Genomic DNA, 24,449 nt, shown 5'->3' on the forward strand with positions numbered 1-24,449 from the left:
CTGTTAACATAGGTTTAAAAGTGCTATATAGCTCTTAATTTTAATTTTGAAAGAATATGATTTTGACATTTTATATTTTTAATATCCTCTCTTGATAACTACAAAGAATATTTTAGCTTCTGCTTAAACTTAATTCTTAATTAAAATGTTTTGGTCACATTCAGTCTCGAAAATAAGGCTTTTCAAACTGAAAATAAAAAGTTACAAGAAGTTATATAAATTTATAAGTAATATACATACAACAGGAAATTAGGTGAACTGGGGCGGGGGTGGAGGGGCGGTGAACGAATGGCAATATCAGTGAGTTAACTAGCCCTGGGAGAAAAAATTAGAGAAGTCTGCAACAGAAGGGAACAAGCAAGTAAAAATTCTCTGGAAGAACTTTTGATATAAGCAATTTTTTTAAAAGCCGAGATTTAATTAACAAGTAGCATAGCAGTAAAGGGTAAGAGCAAGCACCTATATAGCCAAATAAAGCACCCACCTCTCCATGGCCCAAATGTCAACACCGGTAAGGGCAAGTTTATCTCTGGGTGCCAATGTAGTGAAAAATAATACCAATGCCATTAATCACATCAACAGTAGCAAGAATAACAACCTTTCCATTTTTTTAATAGATAATATTTAATAAATGACAAGAAAATATTTAATAAAGTAATGTTGTTAAGTCCATTCCTAATTAAATTTCTAAATAAATTAGATATGGAGAGATCTTTAACATAATCATTTTAAAAGCATGTATTTAAAAAGAAGAGCCATTATTATAGTTAATGGAAACACATCTGTTTTGATTATTTGCCTAAAAATTCCAACAATGTGTATTAATGAGGTCTAAAAATGATATAAAATAATTTATTAAAATAATTCATTTTAATATTCTAATGATAAATTAGGAAAATGTTGTGAACAAGGATTTTTTTTTTTCCTACATAAAGAGTAAGAAAGAAATTATTAGGGGAAAAAGTATATTGGCTTACTTTGGGATTTCAGGAATTTAAAAAGCATAAATCTCCTAATAAGGAAAGTAGAAGCTTTTAAGAATATCAACTGAAATGTGTTGAGTAGCTCCCTGCTAAGTGCCAGGGTAAGTGAGGAGCACAGCTTGGCCTGGCCTGAAGGTTGTGGAAGCCCACAGAGTGTCAAGCCTCTTCTGTCATAGCTGAGACAAAGAATAGGAAATTCTAAATATCTTTTTTGTTTTTAAGTAATCAAATATCTAGCTTTCTGTGAGTCAGGAATTGTTTTTGAGTCTGTTTTCTTCCTGTTGAGCAGCACACACAGGTTACATCTGTATGCTTTCAGCAGCCTGCAGGATGTGAATTAAATTGGTTTCTTAATTCTCTCACTTAAACTATTGAGTAATTTTCTGCCATTATGTGCTTCCTCACTATTGCAAATATAATTGTACCGTTTATCCCTTTGGAGACCACAGAATTTCAAAATGAGGCAACACTTAGGACAAATATTGTCTTTTTTAGCTATTCATTATAGCAAAAATAGCATGCTAAAAATGTTTGTTGTAAGATCGTATTTTAACCTGGTAATTCAAAATTTTCAAAATTAAATCTAAGCCATTTGTTTTATTATAAAATTTCACAGCATGTATTCCAAAGAACTTTTTTCTTTTTTAAAATAGGCTTTTTTAAAATCATTCTTTAGAAAAAAAATATTCTTTAGGAATATAGGAATTCTATAGGAATGTATAGGAATGTCTTATTCTTCAGGAAAATTTTTTATAATTTTTTTCTTGTGTGATTTTTTAATAGGATAAATTATTATATTTTTAAATACAAATAAGAAATATCAGCCAAATGTTTTTTTTCCTCCTTGTGTCTGTTTTATGGGTAAGAGGCTAATGAAGCATGAAATCGGCTGCTTTTAATGATTTCATAAAGTAACTTACAACACATACTGCATTAGTCTCTGCACAGCCTTGCATGGCTTCATATCTTGGGCCTATCCAGTGATAATGTCCACATGGTGAAACAAAATAAAAGAGTCATCTGAAAATTGAAATTACAGTATGTATATTTTAAAAGACAGTACTCTTTCTTTACTCATTGCTCTACGCAGTTTGTGAAAATACATACAAAACATCAATAAGATAGAAAAATAAGTGAGGAAAATGGAAAAAGGAGAACTAAAGGAAATATCAGTAAGGCTAGCCTTTACAGTAGATAGAGATACAAGACCAGCTGGCTCTTTCACAGTTCTGCGTTGTTTGGGTGTTCCCCAGAGGATAAGGAACAGCCTCACCTATCTCTCAGGGAACAAACTGGCTAAGAAGGTACTCCCAAACATTTGTTGATTCAGATTCCTCAGTACTTTAACAAACAAACTTTAGGAAGCCGATACATTTTGAAGTGGCCTGTAAATGATTCGCTAAGGACCTTAAGAGCTGACAGGTTTAGGTGGTTTCCTGAAGAGCAGTTTGGGGTCCACCCTGCAGATTGCCACTCACTGGATTTGCAGAACTCGGTTTTATAGAGTCCAATTAAGACCTTTGAATATATCACACACATTGAGGCTTGCTGCAGTTGACTCCTCTACTGAGACTCCGAGCAGCTTGTGACGATAGCGTTTCTTCTTTGCCACAGCAGCTCTGAACCTCTCTGAGAATTCTCAGGCCGAGCCTGCCTATTTAGATACTTATGCCCCAAACCATGGATAGATTTTACAAAACGAAACTCTTACGAAACAGTTACAAGATGATATATAGGGCTTATAAAACCATGTATGGGTTTTTTACCAAAGACGGTTTTACAGGGCATCAGACTGAAAAACGCCATACTATATCATACAGAAATGTTTGACAAATTAATCATCTTTCCATATTATCTGTTAAGTTATTCTCTTAAGAATGCCCTGTGCTTTTTTTCTCTTCTGTTTACTTTTCTATTGTACTGAAATAAAATGCATTAAAATGTCAACATATACATCTAAATTATTTCATTAAATGCATTTAATATAAAATCGACTTTAAACTTGTATCTTTGCTTTTGGCGAATGGAATTATTTTGGTTTTTTTAGGTTTGCGCAGAAGAAAAATGCCCAACACTTGTCAATCTGGCTCACATGATGAGTTTGTACAGTACACACACGTATTCCAGAGACTGTTCTAACTGGATCAACGTAGTGTGTAGATACCTGCATGACTCCTTTTCAGATACTACGTTTAATCTTGTGACTTATCTTGCAGAGGTAAAATTACCAAAAAATGGGGGGAGGGATTTTTTTTAACTGCTCTGTGGCACAACTTTTAAGTAGACTTATTCCTAGAAGGAGCACTTATACTAATCTTCAAATTATCTTTGAGAGTGACTATACATCTCTTTTTAAAGAAAAATATAGCTAAAACCTTTCAAGTATAAAGTTTTTATAAAGTTTTTTTTCCATTTTCACTATTTCTTCATTCACTGTCCTTAATATAAACTCAATATTAACCTCAATTTTATTTAAAACAGAAAATGGGTTTTTAGTGGTATTGATCATAGAGAATGGTTGTAATATTTGTTTCTACAAAATTAATTCTTGACTTTGAAGTCTCTTTGAGAATAACACAGTGTGCAAAGGCATTTCCTCTGGAGAATTTTTTATTTTGATGATACGTTTGCTTCCTATTCTAAAATGTGGTTTTGGTGGCTAAAAGTGGAATTATTAAAAAAACTAGCCCTAGAACAGCATGAAAAGTGTTAATATTTGTTGAGGAAGTAACTTCATGCTTATTAGTAAGTTACTGGGTAGATACCCATCTCAAAAGGAAGAAATTCTTAGTCACTAAAAATGTTTGTCAGCTTATAATAAAGTAATACCTTCCTTTAAAAAAGTTGACCTCTAAAAATTAAACTTAAAATACTGTCTAAACTTAAAAGACATTATTCATAACTTAGTAAACATTGTAAATATTGCTCCTAACACTTTTAACTTAGCTACGTCACTGATGTTGACCATCATGAAATGCTTCAGGACTGGCGTGAATTTTTAGTGTTGGTTTTGATACTTTTGCTCCCATCAACTTTATATTTAAGGGAGCTGACAGTGTGAGCTACCTGCCTGACAGCTTCCTAATCTCAATGAATGCAAGTCTGTAGGGTTATATTATACCTTTAGGGCAAGAGCTGAGGTAAAACCAGTCCTAACCTCCTTAATAAGCTTTGAATTTAAGTGCTTTGGACCAGCTCCACTTTCTCGCCACCATAAAGCTCACCACTAAAGTAGCACTAGTTCTCCCTGAAGATCCAATCAGGGGTTCTAAGGTCTGAAACTGGCACCACACAGCCTACTGTGTGCCACACATGGGCAACATTTGTCCACTCTGTAGAGAGAACGCTTTGCCGCAAATGTTACTCTTCCTAGTGAAAGTTATCCTTTCTGTACTATTATTATTAATAATCATCAAAGTATTACTAACAACAGTACTAAAGTAGTTACATATATTTAAAACTATATGTATTTAATTGAATTGTCCTGCAAACCCTAGGAGGTTGGTGGTATCGCTATTTTATTTTTCAAATCAAGGCTCCAGGAAGTTAAGAAACGTGTCCAAGATCACATAGCTAATAAGTGGCTGATGCGAATTCCTTGGGGTAGTAATTTTTTGGTGATAGTGATAATAGTGTTTTTTCTCTTTACCTAAAATAAATGGTGGTCAATTAAATTAGGTAAGGAAATTAAAGAAAACACAAAGATTAAGATGAAAAATATCTGATTCTCCTTTCTGAACCAAAGACAAATAAAAATAATAGACATTACCTTTTACCTTTTTTAGTCTCTGGGTTTCTAATCATCTAACTATAAATTTGTGGCTTAAATCTATTGTTTTTCAATATCATAAATGTAAATGTTAAATTTTCTTCAACCGGATTAAAGTATATTTTTCAATTTTACTTTTAGCTGTTAGAAAAAGGATTGTCCAGTATGCAACAGTCATTACTACAGATCATCTATAGTCTTTTGAGTCATATTGACCTCTCTGCTGCCCCAGTCAAGCAGTTTAATCTGGAGATCATAAAGATTATTGGCAAATATGTACAGGTGAGTGACCACAAAACTTATGTATAGAAATGTTCATCTCAAAATGATTTATAATAATAAAATATCAGAAATACTCTAAATGTCCAAGAGTAAAGAAGTGGTAAGTCCATGGATCGCGTTTTCAGGAATATTTATGACATGGAACAATGTTCTCGTGACTAAAAGCAGAATCCGAATGGTGCCTGATAAAAAGCACCAGATATTTAAAAAGTAAAAAATATCAGACTCAGTTTAATGTTAATGATAACAAGTCACCTGGTCTGTACTGAATTTCACCTTCAAACTATCCATTAAGAAAAGCCTTGCCGAGCAGATTGGTGTGTGGATATAATTTATCAAAGAGTGCAAACTCTTTAAGAACTTTAATAAACTAATATTTCCTATTCACTAAATTTGCATTCACTAAAGCAAAACTTACCAATGGGAGTACTTGGCTAGCAATGAGTTTATGTCCTTGTTCATATCTGGAAGTAATAAAACTATATTAAAATACTTTCCATACCTGTAGGTAATCCAGGTTATTTTTTAGATTCCCTTGAAAATCAGTGATTGCAAATATTCCAAAAACATAAGATTTTTTGGTGATCCTGTTTATCTTCTCTATCTCATAAAATCTCTCAATGAGTAAAGCTTCACCAAGTCACTATTATATTTTTTTCTAAAACACATTGCTTTTTACTTCATAAAGCATAAAGGTGTTAACTCGTCAGACATTTGGCTGGCTCTCCCATAGAAATACTACATTAAATTACTAATTTATGAAACATAGATATATTTATTTTGTTCAGAAACACAAGCTCGCATGCCTGCCCACTGGGCTGGTAAGTAACTGTAAGAGGGCATAGGTTTGTATCTGAGTGAATGGTACATTCCGCATCTAAAAAGAACAGCACAGCTTAGCTTACCCTGATGATCACCATGTTGGAGTACAGGTCCAGTCTGTCCACAATTTTAGAATTTTTAAAGAGAACCTGGAAATGGGTATTTCTCCAAAATCTCCTAATTTCAAAATGTGGACTTAAATTTTTTTCAAATTTATAATACAAGGTTGAAATGTGATATTGATAACATAAATTTTTAATATAGCTGGAGCAAATTTCTAAATGTTGTGTGAACCAATGTCATATTTAGGTGATGGGTCATCATAATCAGTGACTTCTCTTTTATTCAAACATTCAACATTTTACAGAATTGAACTCCTGATAATCTTTTACATTTAGAACACAACTACTCATGTAATATGTGGAAACATTCCTGAAAAAGGTTTAGCATTTTATAGTGCTCAGAGCCTTTAATTATTTTTGTCAGAAAAAAATATGATTATTTTTATTGTCATAACTTTGTTGAATGTAAACTGTTTTTTACAGTGATATGCTTAAAATGTCAATATTATGTGGTTTTTTTATCACTATTAAACATTTTGTGCTTTAGGTGTCTTCATATCAAGATGTCATTAACTAAATTGGATAACTCAGTTCTGCTACAGATTTTTCTTTTCTTTTTGTTGTTTTAATGGTGTTTCCCACCCCCAGAATTGTTAGCTGTGAAACAATATGTATAATACAAGGTCGAAATGTGATATTGGTAACAAATTTTTAAAAAGTAGTTTTTTATATGTATTCTTTTAAGTAGCTAGTAAGGGAAAAATATTATAAGTTCTTTATTAGACATTGATTTTTCTCTACATATACATTTATCATGTAAATTATTCCTAAATTATGTTGTAGAAATACAGTAATTTTAAAAAAGCAGAAAAACTCAAAAAACATAGCTACCATATGTGTAGGGAGAAGAAAGGCATCCTGCATAACTCAGTAATCTCTGAGCATCACTTTAATACAGTATTTATACTTAATATTTGGGGCTTGAGTCATCAACAAAAATCTAAATTTCTTTTAACATTTTCATGTCTAAAAATGCATGCGTTAAAATTTTTTATCTCCAAGACTTTAAATATTTAGAGCCATAAAACTATAAACTTCATTCATCTGGAAAGTTCACATATACATAACCCCTTTTTTACCACTACTGCCAGATACTGTACTGGAATTTCTAAATTAATAATATTTATAAAGCACTTATTGGGAGAAATGCAAGATATTCTGATGTGGTAGCAATATATATATATTATCTCATAAAACTAACATTACAAATAACTTGTTTTTTTTTTCTTTTGTAACTCAGATCCTCTGTTAAAGACCTCAAAGTAAAAATGAATGATTTTTAAGCATTTTTGTAGAAACAATATTTTCAGCACTTACAGTAGCTAAATTTCTATTCTTAATTATGTATTTGTAACTCATGTTTATTATATTTTCAAACCAGAGTCCTTATTGGAAAGAAGCCCTTAACATATTAAAACTGGTGGTGTCTCGCTCTGCAAGTCTTGTTGTACCCAACGATATCCCCAAGACCTATGGAGGAGATATAGGTTCTCCTGAAATATCTTTCACTAAGATTTTTAATGTCTCTAAGGAATTGCCTGGGAAGACCTTAGATTTTCATTTTGATATATCTGAGGTAAGATGCTCAGGAGTCAGTATATGATGCTGTCTTAGAAATTTTTATTTGTTCATTTGTTCATTTATTCATTTGTTCATTTTTTCATTCAACATGCATTGAGCTCATACTCATAGGAGTTACTGTGATTGGTGTGACAATGGGATGGGAGTGGAGAGAAGGCCTACTCTCGGGAAGCTTACAATCTCTTGGGGAAATAGGCAAATAAACATTGTGATCAGTGCTAGGATGGAAGTAAATTTAAAGTACTATAGGAATACCTGTACATCTAGCCTGTTTCCGAGCCGAGTGTTAAAAGATAAGTAACACTAGACAGGCATGTTTATATAGGAGTTTGGGGAGGATTAAATCCAAGAACAGGCAGCATGTGTGAATGACAGCTTGTAAGTGTGAGAAGGCATGGCGCTCTGGAAACTTCCAGTGACTACACGATGCCTTGAGCAGAGTACAGAGAATGGAGGTAGAGGGTGATGACAGATGAAGCTGAAGGCATAGGGACGGGCAAGATCACAGGGATCTTGCCTGCCCTAGTAACAAAATGGTTTTATCTTGAAGCAATAGAAGCTCTTAAAGGAATTTTAGCTAGAGTAGGAAATATTAGGATTTGCGTTTTAGGACATTCACTCTGGCAGCAGGTTGGAAAATAGACCAGGGAGGAGGGGAAAGAAATCAGTAAGGACTCTGTTAGGATAATTTGGACAAAAGATAATGTAGAACTGTCCCTAGGCAACTGCAGAGAAAATGAGGGAAGGGATGGTTTTCAAAAAGACTGAGGAAGTAATTGCTGGGGTTTGATGGGAAGGAGAGAAGATGCTAAGTCACAGACAGTTCCTTTGATAACCGCATGAATGGTGGTACCATTCAGAGAGAACTGCTTTTAGCAGGGAAGGGGAGGGAGTGATGAGTTCAATCTTGACTATATTGACTCTGAAGTAACTAAGAAACATAACATAGGTACCTGGTAGTTAGATTTTGAAATCTTAAGTTTTAGAGGAAAACTTGGGTGGAAGTACAAAATTTAAGGGTTTTCAGAGTTGTATATATGAAAGTTGAAATTGTGGAAGGAAAAGCAAGGCTAAAATAAATTGAGACCTGAGAAGTTCAATATTTTAGGGCTAGACAGAGGCAAGGCCTGTTAGTCCCAAAGGGAACCTGGGCCCTGACTATGTCACATATTAATACAAATCTCATATAAGGATTTTCGACCTTTGCTGGGAACCCCAATTCATTTTTCTCCAGCACCTGAGCCCAATCTTAGTGGCCTTGGTGCCATTGAAATGGTTTTTTACAAGCCAAAGGAGGAATTCTTCAAGAGAGAAATTATGGATCGAGAATTACAGGGGAGTTGAGGAAGATAAAAATTAAAGATCTAATTAAATCACATTTTAATTGATTACGAATATATAAATTTAAACAATTTTTTTTGCAGTGTAGTCTCTGTATTAAAATTTATCTAAAACTTATTGGTTATTTTTTAAATAGAAACTATTTATTGCTAATTTTTTAGTTAATATCACTTGACAATTCTAAAATGGAGTACAGAGCATGGGTATATGATAGAGTAACTGGGCTTTACTCTTCTCCCAAGTCAGAAATTGATGGTGTCATAATTTGTTTGAAGCAATGGTATGAATTCTCAAGACATTCGATATACTTAAATTTCAGTTTGTTTCATCAAAATGTCCTAAGTACCTGCCGTGTGTAGGCACTGGAGCTACACTAGCAGGACAGGAAGGAGTGACATGTAATAAGGAAAATGGGCACGTAAACAGATCACCATCACACGGCACATGTCCAGCCATAGTTACCCAGAAGTGGTGGTAGTTTCAGAGAAGGCCTCCTTTGGAGTCTGGAATCACCCTTAAAAGGTGCTTTGCTTGAATATTCCATGCAAAGGGGGCAGCGTGTGCCACAATAGAGGTCATAAAAGCATGGTATATTTGGAAAATAATAGCGAGTTCAGTTTTGCTGGAGTGTGAAGTTGTGAAGTTCAGGATGAGTGTTAGAAGTGGAGGTTAGGGAAATGGATAGGAACCAGATCATAAAGGAACTTGTATGACATGGAAATGAGCCTGAATATTATCTTTAAATGCAAATTCAAGACAGTGCACAAAGCCAAATACTTATAAATGAGTTTTGCATGATCATTGAGGTTTTACTGAAATAAGTTTTGGAAATATACATCAGATTTATAATAAGAAGCTACATAGATATCTTTTTTTTTAGAGTTCTTACTTATCTTGAATCCACACCTATCAATATGTATTGGAAAAAAAACCCCAAAATATTCATAGATATTAAATTTGAATGGTGAGATTTTTTAAAAATCATTTTTATATTTTTTGAGCTTTCAAAGAAGATATATTTTATACCATGGGGAGAAAGGTGGAAGTTGTAGTTTTTAAGGAAGGCAGATCTGTATTTAAAATAAGAATAAGCTCTCTGGTAGTCTCAGAGATTCATTTAATTAAAGTGAAATCTCTTGATTAAAAAAAAAAATCATCATCTTTGATTTTTATAACATCTACTACATGCTAAGTAATCTTTCTCTTTATGCTGTTTTTTTGTTGTTTGTTTTTTAAAAATGCATGTATTATTAATCCTTTTATGTTAAAATATTTAAGTCAAACAGTGGCATTTTGTTTCTGTGTAGACACCAATTATTGGAAACAAATATGGTGATCAGCATAGCGCAGCTGGAAGAAATGGGAAACCGAAAGTCATTGCTGTTACTAGAAGTACTTCTTCTACTTCTTCGGGTTCTAATTCTAATGCCTTGGTCCCTGTTAGCTGGAAAAGGCCACAGTTGTCACAGGTATGTAAAAGAACACTAAAACTGAACATTCATAGAATAGAAGAATCAGTTTTGTTGTGTGTGAGAACTTGAGAATGTGTCTTATTTTATCAATAATCCTACCATTTGAATTTTTTTTTCCTTAGCGAAGAACAAGAGAAAAGCTAATGAATGTGCTTTCTCTCTGCGGTCCAGAATCTGGCCTTCCGAAGAATCCATCAGTGAGTAATTATGAAAGCATGTGTAAAGGTTTTAAAAATCTTGTTATTCCATGAAGAAATGGAAATTATTCTGTCTCCTTGCTTGCTTTTCTAGCTTACCCTAGTCAATGGGTATTGACTAAACATGAAAAAATATATGACTTGTCTTTGTGACACTTGGCAGCTGTGCTAATTAAGTATTCAACCAGTTAGACATTAACATGAAAACCAAATTAGAGCTCTGAATTCATTGATAGATGAGGCCTGCAGTGGCTCTTAGGGCACCGATGTCTCATATGCAGAGTGACAAAGCTGATGGATGGCCTTTTTTTTTTGTATGGGGCGGTCAGGTTATATTTTCTTCTAATGAAGATTTGGAAGTCGGTGACCAACAGACTAGCCTGATTTCTACAACAGAAGACATAATTCAAGAGGAAGAAGTGGCTGTGGAAGATAATACCAGTGAACAACAGTTTGGCGTTTTTAAGGATTTTGACTTTTTAGATGTTGAATTGGAAGATGCAGAGGTAAGAATCTGAGCTTTCAATTATAATATTCATAGAATAGTTAAAGTTGTATGAGAATTAAAGATTTGACCATAGGCTCTTTCCTTATTAAGGTCAATGTGAGGTTAAAAAGATAAAAATCTAAACTGAGAACTAAACGTGATTAGTATAATTAATCAAATAGCAGAATAAGTCTGAAATAAAAGAGCATCTAATTTTTCATCTTTACCTTTAAAAATAAAGTAAAAAATGGATTTCTTCAATTTTTTTTTTAATTTAGGGTGAGCTTAGGCCTAAATGTTTGGCATTCACTATACAAATTAATGTGCAGCAGAATAGTAAAAAAAGTTTATCAAACAATTTTTAAGAACGTGGCACTTACACCAAAGTGACGATTAGGAAGGCTTTGGCTCTCTAGGACTCTTTCCTGTGGCAGATGACTGAGATTATTTTTATGACATTCCTCACCACTTCTTTATGATGTAGCCAGCTCTCTCAGATGCCTCACTTAATACTCAGAGGGCTTTCTCCTCTAAATTGATTTAATTTAGGTTAAATTAATGGTTGTGTCTGTTCAGATGCTTTCTAAGTGGAAAATCCAACTCACAAAGTAGGTTTATTAGCTTACAAAACTGAGATAGTCCAGAATCAGAGCTTATTTAGAAGCTCAGTGAGGTCTCTGGGTCTCCGCAAGCCAGCTTAACCTCAGACAACGAAAACATGGTCATCATTGCTGTGTGTGGCCTTACATTCGCACTCAGCAGTGTTCAGAACAAGTGAGGGTCGCTTCCAGAAATGTTCTCATGAAATTGAAGAAGTTGCTCTTTTAGCAAACTTCTTGTCCCTTCTCACTGACCCAAGTTGAGACGTTTGCCAGTTTCTGAAAAAATCACTCTGGTAAAACAAATAGGATTGCCCTGGTATCCATACCATGTCATTGGTATATCTTTCTCCAAAGAATTCGAAGTCACCCACCAACTCTCTTGAAGGGATGTTTCCTTTGGCTCTAACAGGTGAGGTGGAGGAGTGAAACGTAATGGCCTATGCCATGTCACACCCATAGTTGTTCATGGGAAACCAGATGAGGGAGGTCCTCTCATATGCTTCAGCCTCCCCTGCAGATGTGAGGTAATGGCCATGGTGCCTCAGGAGTCAAACAATGCCTTTACACTACCTTAGGAGCTGAACAAGCTCCTATGTAATAGTTTACCATTTACATATTCCCAAAGACACAATTGTACGGGTTCATAGGAGCCCCTAAACAAGTGTTATTCAGCACCTAATAGGGCAGTGGCTTTAAATTTTTTTTACTGTGATCCATAGTTAATACATTTATATCATAACTAAGTATATATGTAAATATACTTTTAAAGTAACAGTTTCAAGAATATTGAAACTTTTTATTATTTTTATTATTATTATTTATTGTTTTATTATTTTTTAATTTTGTCTTTTCTGTATTGATTTAGAAAACTAATTTCACATCCACAATTTGAAAAACATGTTGTAGGAAATAGGACAGACTTGAACAGTCAGGCAAGAAAGTGTGATGGATTAAAGAGACCTGCTGCCCTATCCCACTGCATGTTCAGCTTCTGAATTTTTTTGTAGTTATTTGCTTTTTAGAGTTCAGATTTAAAATTTCTAAAGGCAGGCTCTTGACATTTTCGTAAGGATTTTTTGTGTTTGCTTTTTTTTTAAAGAACACCATAATTGCTTCCAAGTTCATTCAGTACTCTAAAATGTCAGTAATAATAAAAGTGGCTTTTGAATACAACTTTAGTCAGATTAAATTAAAGACACTTATTGTAGGTCTGTCTTTAATTCAAGTGACAGTAATTTGGGGAAAGCAGTGCTAAGAATTTGGCCTCTTAATTAGGCCAAATTAAATGATAGAGATTCTCTAAATCTTGCTGAAAATATGGTAACAAGAAATACTTTGCTACAAAACAAACTTAACTGCTAATGAAACCTTTGAAAGCCCACCAAATATATATTGAGGATGGTTGCCATTATTATATGTCGCGCTACATAATAATATTTGAAATAATGTTCTAGGAAGGTGGCTTTTCAAACTCTGACCTGCAGAGCCCCAGGGCTTCCAGGATATATCCTGAGAAAAAGGGACAGATCCAAGGCCAAATGGTGGAACTCCAGGTCACCTTTGCAACCAGAGCAGCTCTGGTTTTGTTCATCCGTTTTACACAGTTGACTTCCATCTTAAATTTCATTTGAAATTAGTATTTCTCTGCGGTATTAAAAAAAGAAAAAGAAAGAAAAACTTAAAACCCTCCATTCTGGACAATCCTCTCGAATAAAGAAACACGAATAAATCATACTTTGCTAGCTGACTCACTGTAACTTGTCATTATCGGGGCTTAAGAAAGTGTTGTAAGAATTATATCCTTACAAAAAAGGATCAGCTGAGAATAGCAGAAACATATAAATCTGGGGTGAAATTGAAATTCGTCATAATTCCTTCCTCTTGACCTTTTGAAGTTGGCGAAAGTTGTTTTGATAGGTGCAGTTTTGATTTTAAACTATTTTATAATAAGAAATGACCATTTGGTTTAGCCAGAACAGACTGATCCTACAGACTAAATCCTACAGACTAAAATAATTGTGACCCTATATGTTGTCAACTGAATGTGGGTATTTTAAGTCAGTTTTGCATTGTATCAAGTATTAAATCTATGTAAATTTCAAAGATTTTCTTAAAGTTTGTGTTGCTAAAGTGTATCAAGAAATGTTGTTCTAAGTGTCTGTCTCTGACTTTTTCGCAGTATATTTTGCATAAGTATGTAATTCGAATCACATGTTGGCTTCCTACATAAAACTTAATCCAGAGCTTGAATCAGTCTTTGAGTTTGAGAAATCACAAAGAGTTTTCCCCAAAAGTGTAGTGTATATTTAAATGTTTGTCTTCGTTCTTTCTAATTCTGTGTGTTTTCCTTTTTGCCAACCAGGAGCTGCAGGTAAGTTGCAGCCTGGTGTTGTGGATTGTTTATTTGTTGTCGTCTGTGATGTATTTGTCTTTGTGGTTTCATTTGTGTTTGTGTATTAGATTAGAAAAGGCCTAGATAGTAGATTTAATTGGTCCCCAGTAATACAATATAGAAAGTTAAGAAAATTACTAAGTTAAAATAGGTTATCAAACAAATATTCTGATCTCTTTAAATATAAATATTTAATGATGTTTTAAAAGTTTCAAGAAATTGAAGGGCTGATTGAAACTCTGTTTTTGATGATGCATTAAGTATTTTTCATCTTGGCATATGTTTTCCTGGTGTATGACATTTACTATATTTATAAACATGTACTTGAGGTCTTAGAAATCATGTCTTGCCTTTCCAGGGTGAAAGTATGGACAATTTCAACTGGGGGGTCCGCAGGCGCTCACTGGACAGTATTGACAAAGGGGACACTCCATCTCTCCAGGAGTACCAGTGTTCCAGCAGCACCCCCAGCCTGAACCTGACAAACCAGGAGGATACAGACGAGTCCTCAGAAGAAGAAGCAGCACTCACAGCAAGCCAGATCCTCTCACGCAGGCAGATGGTACACAGTTGTTACCTTGTTATACAATGACAGCGGGTCTCCTTTGCCTTTTAACTTCCAGTTTAGTAACCACTGTTTCTTGATATTTCTGTTTTTCATTTCAGTTTGGGTAAAATGCACACACTGAAATGAAAATACAAAATCACAGCGACAGTGGAGTATTTTGTTGTTCATGACAGAACTAAATGTTTAAGTTGATACTGCTCACCCATTAGCAGCTAAGACATATTTTATATTGCTCCTCTCCTAGTAATGGTGAGTTGTTTGGGGCACTTTGAGAGGACCTCCTCTTGAATGATACATATTTACTATATCAGTGTGAACACCAACACTACTGAATTCACTACCCGCTTTTCTTCCCTAGTTAATGTGGAAAGATCGAGCACGACTTTGCTTTCTTTCACGATCAAGTCTATTTGATGGAGGTTCTGGCTTGTATCCCAATGGCCAGACAGCAGAGATTTAAAGAATGAGTGAAAAATGAGAACAGGAAGGCTGCAGAGTAGTCTGTTCATTCAGAAATGATGGATGCAGTGGTAGATGGGTTGGAACTTGAATATGGCAGTATGAGGAAAGAGAAGGTTTGTGGAATAGCCACTATGGTATATATGATAAGGAATCAACCAATAAGGACCAGGTATAACCTACAGTGACATAGCTCTTTTATGAGTGCCTTTTACACACTGAGCTGGACTGTGTGTCTCTTTGATTTGGACCCATTTGCTCCACATTTGGTCTGCTGGTAAAGTGTTGGCACTGGTGTTAAATAGCAGGACCTGAGCTGGCTTTAGTCAAAATGTAAAGTTGTCAGCTTATGGTTAGCTTCTGGTCACCTCACTTTTTTTTTTTTTTTTTTTGGTATCTCTTTGTTGCCCCAATAAATCTCTCAATTAACCCCCCATTTAAGTTTTAGATGATAAGCTAAGCTGTCGCTGATCAGCACTGAGTGTTTCAGATGCTGGTGTCTTCCGTATATTAGTCACTATGACTCTCCCTCCAACCACACGAGTAAGTATGGTTATTGCAGTTTTGCAGAGTCAGTGACTTGTCCCAGAACACACAGCTAGAAACTGGGTTTGAACCAGGCGGTCTGCCTCTATATCTGTGCCACCTCGGACTTGGTCCTCTGTGGGGCTGTTTTCATTTAAAGGAATGTTTGAGTTACTGGCAACAGTGACCAACTGAATGAGGCACAGGCCCTCCCTGGAGCTGGACTGTAGGCTCAGAGGCTGGCATTGCCACCAACCCGCTGTGTGGCTGTGGTCAAGAAAGCTAATGTCTCCTTTAAAACAGGACTCCTGATAGTATTAGCCTCATGGGAATTTCATAAGGAGGAAAGCCTCCCAGCCTATAGTAAGTGCTTAATAAAAATTAGCTCTCATGAGAGCCTTGAGGCAGAATTAACTGTCTCCTTAGTGGCAGTGAAATTAAAAAAAGAGAACTCAACGTTGCTTCCTCCACAAGGGAAAAAAATTAGTTTTTGCCTTTACCTACTTCGAATCACAAACTCGATATTGCTAATGCTAAATATTAGCCATGAAAAATTTATAACCCTGCTTAAAAGAGGAAAAAGTATAATATTTTCTTTTTTCTAATTAATGACTACTACTTTTCAAAGAATATAAACCCACTAATGATGGACTACCATGACAACAATTTCATTGCCTTAATTTTATTTTAGTGAAGTTCTGTGGTATTTATTTTTGCTTAAAGAAATGAACAGGTAGTTCACACTTGCAATTAACTCTGCTTCCTGAGAATCCACTGCAATAACCATACTTGCCTCATGTGATTGGAGGGAGAGTTACAGTGACTAACATATGTAAAACACCATGAACAGAGCTGGTGCCTCTTAAACACTCAGTGCTTATCAGCTACAGGTTATCATCTAAAACTTAAATGAGGGATTAGTTGAGAGGCTTATTGGGGCAAATAAAAACCATAGGGAAGAGCCCTTGCCCTCACAAATCCACAGACCAGTGGAAGACACAAAGCATTACCATAAAAATACGATTTTCAGTTCAAGATGAACACAGTCACATAGAGCTCCTCCCTTTTGGTAGTTTTTGTTTAGCAAAACCTAATCTGTATTAAAGGATATTTCAGTTCTGCTGATGGATTAGCCGCATACATTAACAGCACCAATTCTGGTGTAGACTGAAGAGGGGCAAAAGGTAATTTTAGGAAGTCGAAGAAGCTCTTTGTAACTGAGCCTCCTGAATATCTTATGATTTAGAATGTTTCTTATGGCCTTTGTGACCATCACTGACTCATAAATTCCTTATTCTACCGTTTCTTCTTTTAGTTGAATGATTCTGCTGTAGACGAAACAATGCCAGACCATCCTGATTTACTTCTTCAGTCTCAAGATTCCACCGGCAGTGTCTCAACAGAAGAAGTGCTTCAAATCAGAGATGAGACCCCAAGTTTGGAGCCTTCTCTAGATAATGCTAACAACCAGCTGCCTGAGGTGGGGAGAAATGGGGGCTGGTGCATGGCCGATCTGGGCTCTTTTTAGCACTCTGTTACATCCCTTGCTTTTCTTTCAAGAGAGTTTTCATCTGATATGCTAATTATTTGATTTGTTTCCAGTATTTCTAACCTGTTGGGTTGTTTTAAGTGAAGTAGCCAAATCTGAAGACAAAAATAGTGAATGGATTACAAAAATGACCTACAGGTTAAAAATAATCTTCAGTGTTTTTAATGAGCATTTTGTGTTGCAGAATGTGATTAGGTTAATGTACAGATGCTTCTGGGGATGGTGAGCATCTTCTGTGGCGCTGTATCTTCTTTGAAGGACCGCTTTTGTTTTTTCATCTCTTTTTGCTTTGTGTTTGGGTTTATGTAATTGGTGCTATGATTGGGGTTAAAACCTCAGGCCAGCTGTGTTAGCAGTTGTTTAAATGAAATCTTTTAAAAAAAACTGGAACCACTAGTACTATGTTTTTTGGAAAGGCCTGTGAGAAGTAAGCCAGATTCCAAGCTAATGACTGACTAAAAATAAGTAAGTATTAGTTTTCTTAGCTTTTTTTTAAAGTTTATTATAAATACCTTTTTTCATTGTAAATGTATAGCTCTGTCATATGTGCTTTTATGCCTTGATAACTATTAGAAAAATACTGTATTTTTTCAATGTTAACCAAATTAATGTAGTTATTACAACTCATAATTTTAGTAAGTTGAATTCTCATGCTCTAATTAAGCTGACAGTGTATTTTACATCTTTAACAGTAAGCAGACATATTTCGAAATGAAGGTATTTTGGCAGCTTTTTAAAAATGCACATACAAGTATGACTGAAGTTTAGATAATTCAATTCAAATATTAATTGAGGTTGTACTAGCTTCCAGGCATTCAGTTAGGTGCTAAAATGATGAATAAGGGAAAATCCCTGCTCTCAGGGAGTGCATTGTCTATTAAGGGAGACAGAGGAGGCTAAAAAGAAGCATAATTTTTCAGTTGATAAACTCAATAATAGACACGTTCGTATTTTTTGAAAACTCTGAAGCCGATTGGCTGTACATAGGGGTAATGGTGGTAAAAGACGGGCTTCATGGCAATTGGGACATTCCAGGCAGAGAGACATCATGTGGAAAGACATGGCAATGTGAAATAACATGGTAGATTCAGGTAGCAGCTGGAAATTCGGTATTTCTAGAGAATATGTTGGAGGAGGAGGAACAATAAAAGAGATGGTTAGGGTCTAAGACATGAGGGGTCCTACATGCCATCTTGAGATGATAGGAAGTCAAAGATTTTCATTCCTTAAAGAGATATCTGTGACAAGCACTGTATCAGATACTTAGATAGGAATACAAAGCATACACACGTTCAGTCATTTAACCAATATTTATTGAGCCCCCGCCAGGTGCTGGGCACTATTCTAGGCACTCGGCTTTACAGCACTGTGTGAAACAAAGGCTTTTGTCTATGGAGTTTAATTCTAGTAGGAGAGATATAATAAACAGGTAAAACAAATAAAATATAAATAATATATCAGAAAGTGATGATTTTATTATTCATACTAAAAAGAATCTAACAGCAATATGTACTTGGTGAAGCAGAGGTTTCGATAGGGTGGCATTTGAGGTGAAACCTAAGTGACAAGAAGGAGCCAACCCTTGAAATTGTGGAGGAAGATGTTCCAGGCTGAGGGAGCAGCAGTTACGAGGGCCCCGGTATATCCGAAGAACGAACTGGCCGGTGGGGCTGGAGCACAGTGAACATGGGAGAGTGGAAGGAGAAGGAATTGGGGGGTGGGCTAAGATGCCCTCATCATCCATTTTAGAGGCCATATAGCTGGTAACCATTGGAGGATTTTAAGCAGAAGAAGGCCATCATCTGTTATGTTTATTTTTTTCAATATCAGCTTTTCTCGTGAAAAAAGGCAAGTGGGTCCTAGTACCTGACAGGTGGAACTTGTGGTCTAGGCGCCTATCATTGGGGAAAGTTATGGTCTGATTTGTGTTTTAGTAAAGTGTCTGTGGTAGAGGCATGGAGGGTGTAATGGAGGAGGCTGAGATACAGAGATAAAGACATTAGCAAGAGATAAAGTGGGCCTGGAACCACCCAGGGCAAGGACATGAGAAATGTTTACTGGAGAGAACTGACAGGATTTAGAGATGCACCTTAAGGAGATTATGTTCCTTACAGTTGTTGGGAGGCTTGTGGAGTGATCATTTAATCATCTAGTTAATAATATAATCCACTGTATCTAATTTGAATCATAGCGTGTTAAAGATCAACTGACATTCTCTTTAGAAAAGATGGCAACAGCAGACTGATTTCTAGAAAGACTTTCTTAACAAAAGCAGCATGGTTAATGGTTGTATGTTTTCGTTTAATTTAATTAGGAAATGAGGAACTCTTATTTTTTGGTTATTAGAAAGCTCCAGTCATAGTGAACTACCTCCTAGAAATAATTCATATTTATTAGAAATGAATATATGGAAATTCATAGATAACTTCTGTATATACTGGGAATCGTGTTATTTTAGATGGGCATTATCCAATAATATTTAATGGGCCTACTTCCAAGGCACTATAAAGTTCCTAAGGATACTTCCCTCCCCACCCCCTTCAAATCAATTTACTAGACTTTTTTCCTTTTACAGTAGTGGGTTTCATTATCACTATAAACTTTGTGACAGTGGTGGATGAGAATGAAGGTAATACTTTTACACCATACTATTTCATTAGAAACCGTTCTATTGACATTAAACCTATCACCAAAAGAATGCTGTCCACAAGAGAATAATACAAGTTTGTATCTGTTGGATATGTTGGCCTAATTTGTTTTTCCTTGCTGTATCTGATAGTGTCAAATAACCCCATATTGTCTCCTTTTTAAACAAGTATGAAAGCACTAACATATTGAAATAAAACCATAACTATATTATTAAAGCAGTTTCTTAAAATAAGCAATATAATTAATTTTAATAGGTAAAATATCTTATGAATAAAACCCATTCATAGAAATATTTATTTGAATTTTTTCCCTTAAATTATGTTACTATCAGGAAGATAGATCAGGCTAAAGTATTTCTTGTCATGACAGGAATGTGTGGGCTCTAGAAGGGATTAAGTTCTGAACTTATGTTTATTAGAGAAACCTTTACACAGGGTTTCTTCTAGTATTTACGATAGTTTAGAGACCAATTCATGGATGACAGAAATTATTCCTTATAGGAAATTATCTTTGTAACAAAGTATGTGTTTGTGTATATGTTTGTCTAATAAGAAAATTTGATTCTCATAATCTACATATAACTATAGAATCCATTCTTGTAACCCAAAGCACTCTTCATGAAATTAAGGTGTTAGAACTTTTCAGTATATATTATATAATAATAATTACAGATAAAACATCAATCCTCAAATTATTATTCAAGAACAAATGACAACCAAATATAGGTATAAACTAATGAAATCTGAGGGCATTAAACTAAGGACTCTGGTGGATTATTTATAATAGCTGAGATATTGATGTTGAAGGAAAAATTAACACCAATAAAAATTCTAGGTGTAGAATGTCTCTAGCACTATCACATAAACTATCTTTCCAAATAACCGATGCTTATTTAATGGCCAAAGCATCAAAAAAAGAAAATTTCAGGTGGAAACCTTAGAGTGTATTGAATATTTTATTAGAATGTTTAAGGAATAATTGTACTACATTATTTACTAAGTGTTATTCTGTGAAGACTTATTCCTTTCGTATACGCTTTGTATTTTCCTGCCATATTTCTATGCTTTGGACAACTTCTAATTCCTTTTCCCTGAAAAACTATCAGTCTTAATTTGGGCTGCTATAACAAAATACCATAAACAGGGTGGCTTATCAACAATGGAAATTTATTGCTCACAGTTCTGGGGGCCAAGAAATCCGAGATCAAGGTGCCAGCCAATTCACTGCCTGGGGAGGGCCCTCTTCCTGGTAGCAGATGGCTGCCTTCTTGTCGTGTCCTCACATGGTGGAAAAAGAGCTATTTAGCTCTCTAGCTTCTTATAAGGGCACTAATCCCATTCATGAGCGCTCCACTCTCATGACCTAACCACCCCTCAAAGGCCTCACCTCCAAATACCACCATATCAGGGGATTAGAGTTTCAACATAAGAATTTTGGAAAGACAGAAACATTCAGTTCATAACACTGTCGTTACCCCATCTTTGTCAAAGCCCATCATACGTGTTTCCTCTGAAGAGATGAGTCTCAATTTCCTCAACCAGGTGTGACCTTCCCCTTCTTTGAGTACCAGTAGTCCTTTCTATATCACTTATATTTACCTTACACTTACCATACTCTACATTATTGTCATTTGTATTAGCCTAACCCCATTTTTAGATTGTAAACTCGTTGTGGTTAGTTATTCATTTATCTCAGACCACCCAACCCAAAATCTGGTCAAAATCCTTTTTATTTTATAAATGAATTTTACAGATGAATAAGACCCAGGCTGGTCTAAAGTCAGAGGTTCTGACTTTCATTTTTCTTATTTTGGAAGGAAATTTCTACTTTTATCAATGAGCACAAGATAAGGAACTACTGTAAAACTAGAAACTTAGGTCTAAGTACTGAAAGAAGAAGCTGATCTTTATTCCTGAAACTGTAAGAGACCATTAGTGCTTATTTTCAAACCGATTAAACTGATATCCATGCAAATTAAAATTGGCGATGATACCATCATGGTATACAGTTTGGAAATGTTTTTCTTCTTTAAGAGTGGTAGTTCATTTACAACCAATACCTGTTGAGCGTCCACTCCGTGCCAGGTACGTGGCAACATTATTTCAGTAATGTTACAATGGATAGGAAGGTAAAACCAACAGTATACTTTATAACATATTTTCATCATCATTTGCTTAGGGTTAGGAGAATGCAGTCAGTGTATTTGATAAATGAGTTTGTCATTCATTTAGTTTCAAAAATAAAAATCTAAAATTTCCTAGTGTTTTCCGAATTCTAACTCAGTGACGAAGCATTGTTAGTACTCAAATCTGAAATGAGATATTGTGGTCTTAACTACCTGAAAACAGTTCTTATATCACAAGTGTTTAACTCATTTATACTAGTAAGACCGTCATCTTGTTTCAGTTCAGCATCTTGTTTCAATTAGCATCCTCCTAATTGGCCAGGACCTGTTCTTGGTTCACGGGCAGCCCCACAGGACCAGTGGGTCAACTATTTTGAATTATCTCCCACCTTATATCCAGAATTTACTGGATATAATATCCTGGTATAATGAAAGAAATCACATTTCAAATAAGAGAGAATTTTAGTAATAATATAAACCTTTTATGTACAATTAGAATATATATATGAAGAAAGATATTTACCAAAAGATATATTTCTAAGTAAACACCCAAATCCTATTATGAGAACTCCTTGAAGTTTCTTTGTGGCAATATGTGTTACCTATTAATTTCAATTCTTTTTAAACTGGGGGCTATTTTTAAAAAATAATTTTCTATAATCGGAGTCCAAAAATTAAACTGTAAATGAAGATGATGAAAATACGGTATCACAAACACCTTAATAAAATAGATGTATATTGATAGCAATAGTCATTTATTCTATGTTGATAAAATTATCTCTTTGTTAAAGTCCATAAAAAATATGATTGTTTTACAGGATACAAGTTCAGTATTAAAGGAGGAACGGGTTATTACAGCCTTTGAAGATGAAGGGTCATATATAATTCAAGAACAGCAGGATTCTATTGTATGTCAAGGAATTCTTGATTTAGAGGAAACTGACATGCCAGAGCCTCTAGCTCCTGAAAGCTATCCAGAGTCAATCTGTGAAGAAGATGTTACCTTAGCTTTGAAAGAACTAGATGAAAGATGTGAAGAAGAAGAAGCTGATTTCTCTGGACTATCTAGGTGAGAATACGGTATCACAAACACCTTAATGAGGTGATATCTTCTTTCCCATCCCCTCCCAGTTTACTTACTTCATTTCTGTGTATAAGTTGGTCTACAATCATACTATCTTCGTTTTTAAAGATAAAATGATGGGTTTATTTTCTGTTATTAATATTCACTTAAAGAAAAATAAATTGGCCATTCTCAAAGCATATTGAGTGGCATTATACGTTTAGAAGCACACCAAATAACCTATTTTGGCAGAATGTCCAAAAGCCAAATGTTAAAATCAATATTGGGCCATGGCCAGAACCAAGTATCAAAATCATGGAATGAACTTCTGTGATACCAGAATAAATCTGAAATATATCTAAATATTATTTTACAGTTTCATTATCAATGATCAGAGTTTTCAGGTTTGACTCATAATGGACAGAAGTGATAATTTCTTAGTACTGCCAGATGCTGGATTGTTCCTTTTAAATGTTTCACTATTCAACAATTTGAAGCTCCTTGATAATTATTTTTACACAAAAATTAATGTTTAGTAATGATCAAATGTCCGAGTTTTACTCTTGCAATAAAAATTCAGTTATACTTCGAGTGATAATAGAGCTTTAACATATACAACACACGAGGAAATTTTTTACGCTCAGTATATCTAGAGTGCTTACCTATATTTGAAAGTATATATTCAGTTATTAACAACAAATCTTGGTGACACACTTTGTTCTTATTATTGATTTGCATATGACAGTAGTCTGTACACTCACTCACTGATCATACACAACTTCAGGGATGACAGGAATGATGTGGAGGTAGATATTCAACTATTTAGGTTTCTAAAAGGCTAAAGCCAAATAGTTGCCTTTAGCCAAGTAGTGAAGCTGAAATAGAATAAAGTTTCCCTCCTAAATATAGAGGTATATTGACTCAAGCTTATAGGATACGTTTTATTCAAATCAAAAACCACAGTGACATTTTAAAAATTAACCTTTTATTAAAGTATAACCTAACTTTTCTCTTCAAATGTCTGCTTAATTTTTATCTTCCCCTCAGTCTTTACTCAGATCCTTCTCTTCCATATGAATTGCTCTGTAATTTCTGTAAAGCCTTATAGAACTGCCTTGTAATGTGAAACATGCAGTTTTAAGACCCCGAGTAACACAATTCTTTATGGAGTGTCTGACTCAAACTTTTTTTCATCTTCAACACCCAGAGTTACACACTTCTTAGACTGTCCAGCCCAAAAACATCTTTGCCTTTTTTCATTGTTACATTTTTATGTCTATTATCAGACTGTTGGGATTATAAATTCCTTAAAGAAAGTAGCTACGTCTTACGTTTCTTTTGAGTCAAATCTGTTACTGCCAGGTACACAGTATGTGTTCATGAAATAGTTGAGCTGGCAGCATATGTCATGGCTTTTAATATCAGGTTTGGACCCATAGTCCTGGTTTCAAATTCTGGTTC

General features: G+C 34.8%; 1 protein-coding gene across 1 annotated transcript in view; it reads left to right on the forward strand.

The window, feature by feature from the left end:
* FRYL (FRY like transcription coactivator) overlaps positions 1-24,449 on the forward strand; it is a 249,832-nt gene that overhangs the window by 205,050 nt on the left and 20,333 nt on the right. Inside the window, exons 47-56 of the mRNA XM_023532134.1 lie at positions 3,031-3,201; positions 4,894-5,034; positions 7,360-7,554; positions 10,208-10,369; positions 10,495-10,569; positions 10,899-11,075; positions 14,409-14,612; positions 16,918-17,082; positions 22,744-22,994; positions 24,351-24,357. Coding sequence (XP_023387902.1) covers positions 3,031-3,201; positions 4,894-5,034; positions 7,360-7,554; positions 10,208-10,369; positions 10,495-10,569; positions 10,899-11,075; positions 14,409-14,612; positions 16,918-17,082; positions 22,744-22,994; positions 24,351-24,357 — 1,548 coding nt within the window. The remainder of the gene's footprint in view (positions 1-3,030; positions 3,202-4,893; positions 5,035-7,359; positions 7,555-10,207; positions 10,370-10,494; positions 10,570-10,898; positions 11,076-14,408; positions 14,613-16,917; positions 17,083-22,743; positions 22,995-24,350; positions 24,358-24,449) is intronic.

Source organism: Pteropus vampyrus, unplaced genomic scaffold, assembly GCF_000151845.1.
Source record: "Pteropus vampyrus isolate Shadow unplaced genomic scaffold, Pvam_2.0 Scaffold77, whole genome shotgun sequence".
Lineage (NCBI taxonomy): Eukaryota > Metazoa > Chordata > Mammalia > Chiroptera > Pteropodidae > Pteropus > Pteropus vampyrus.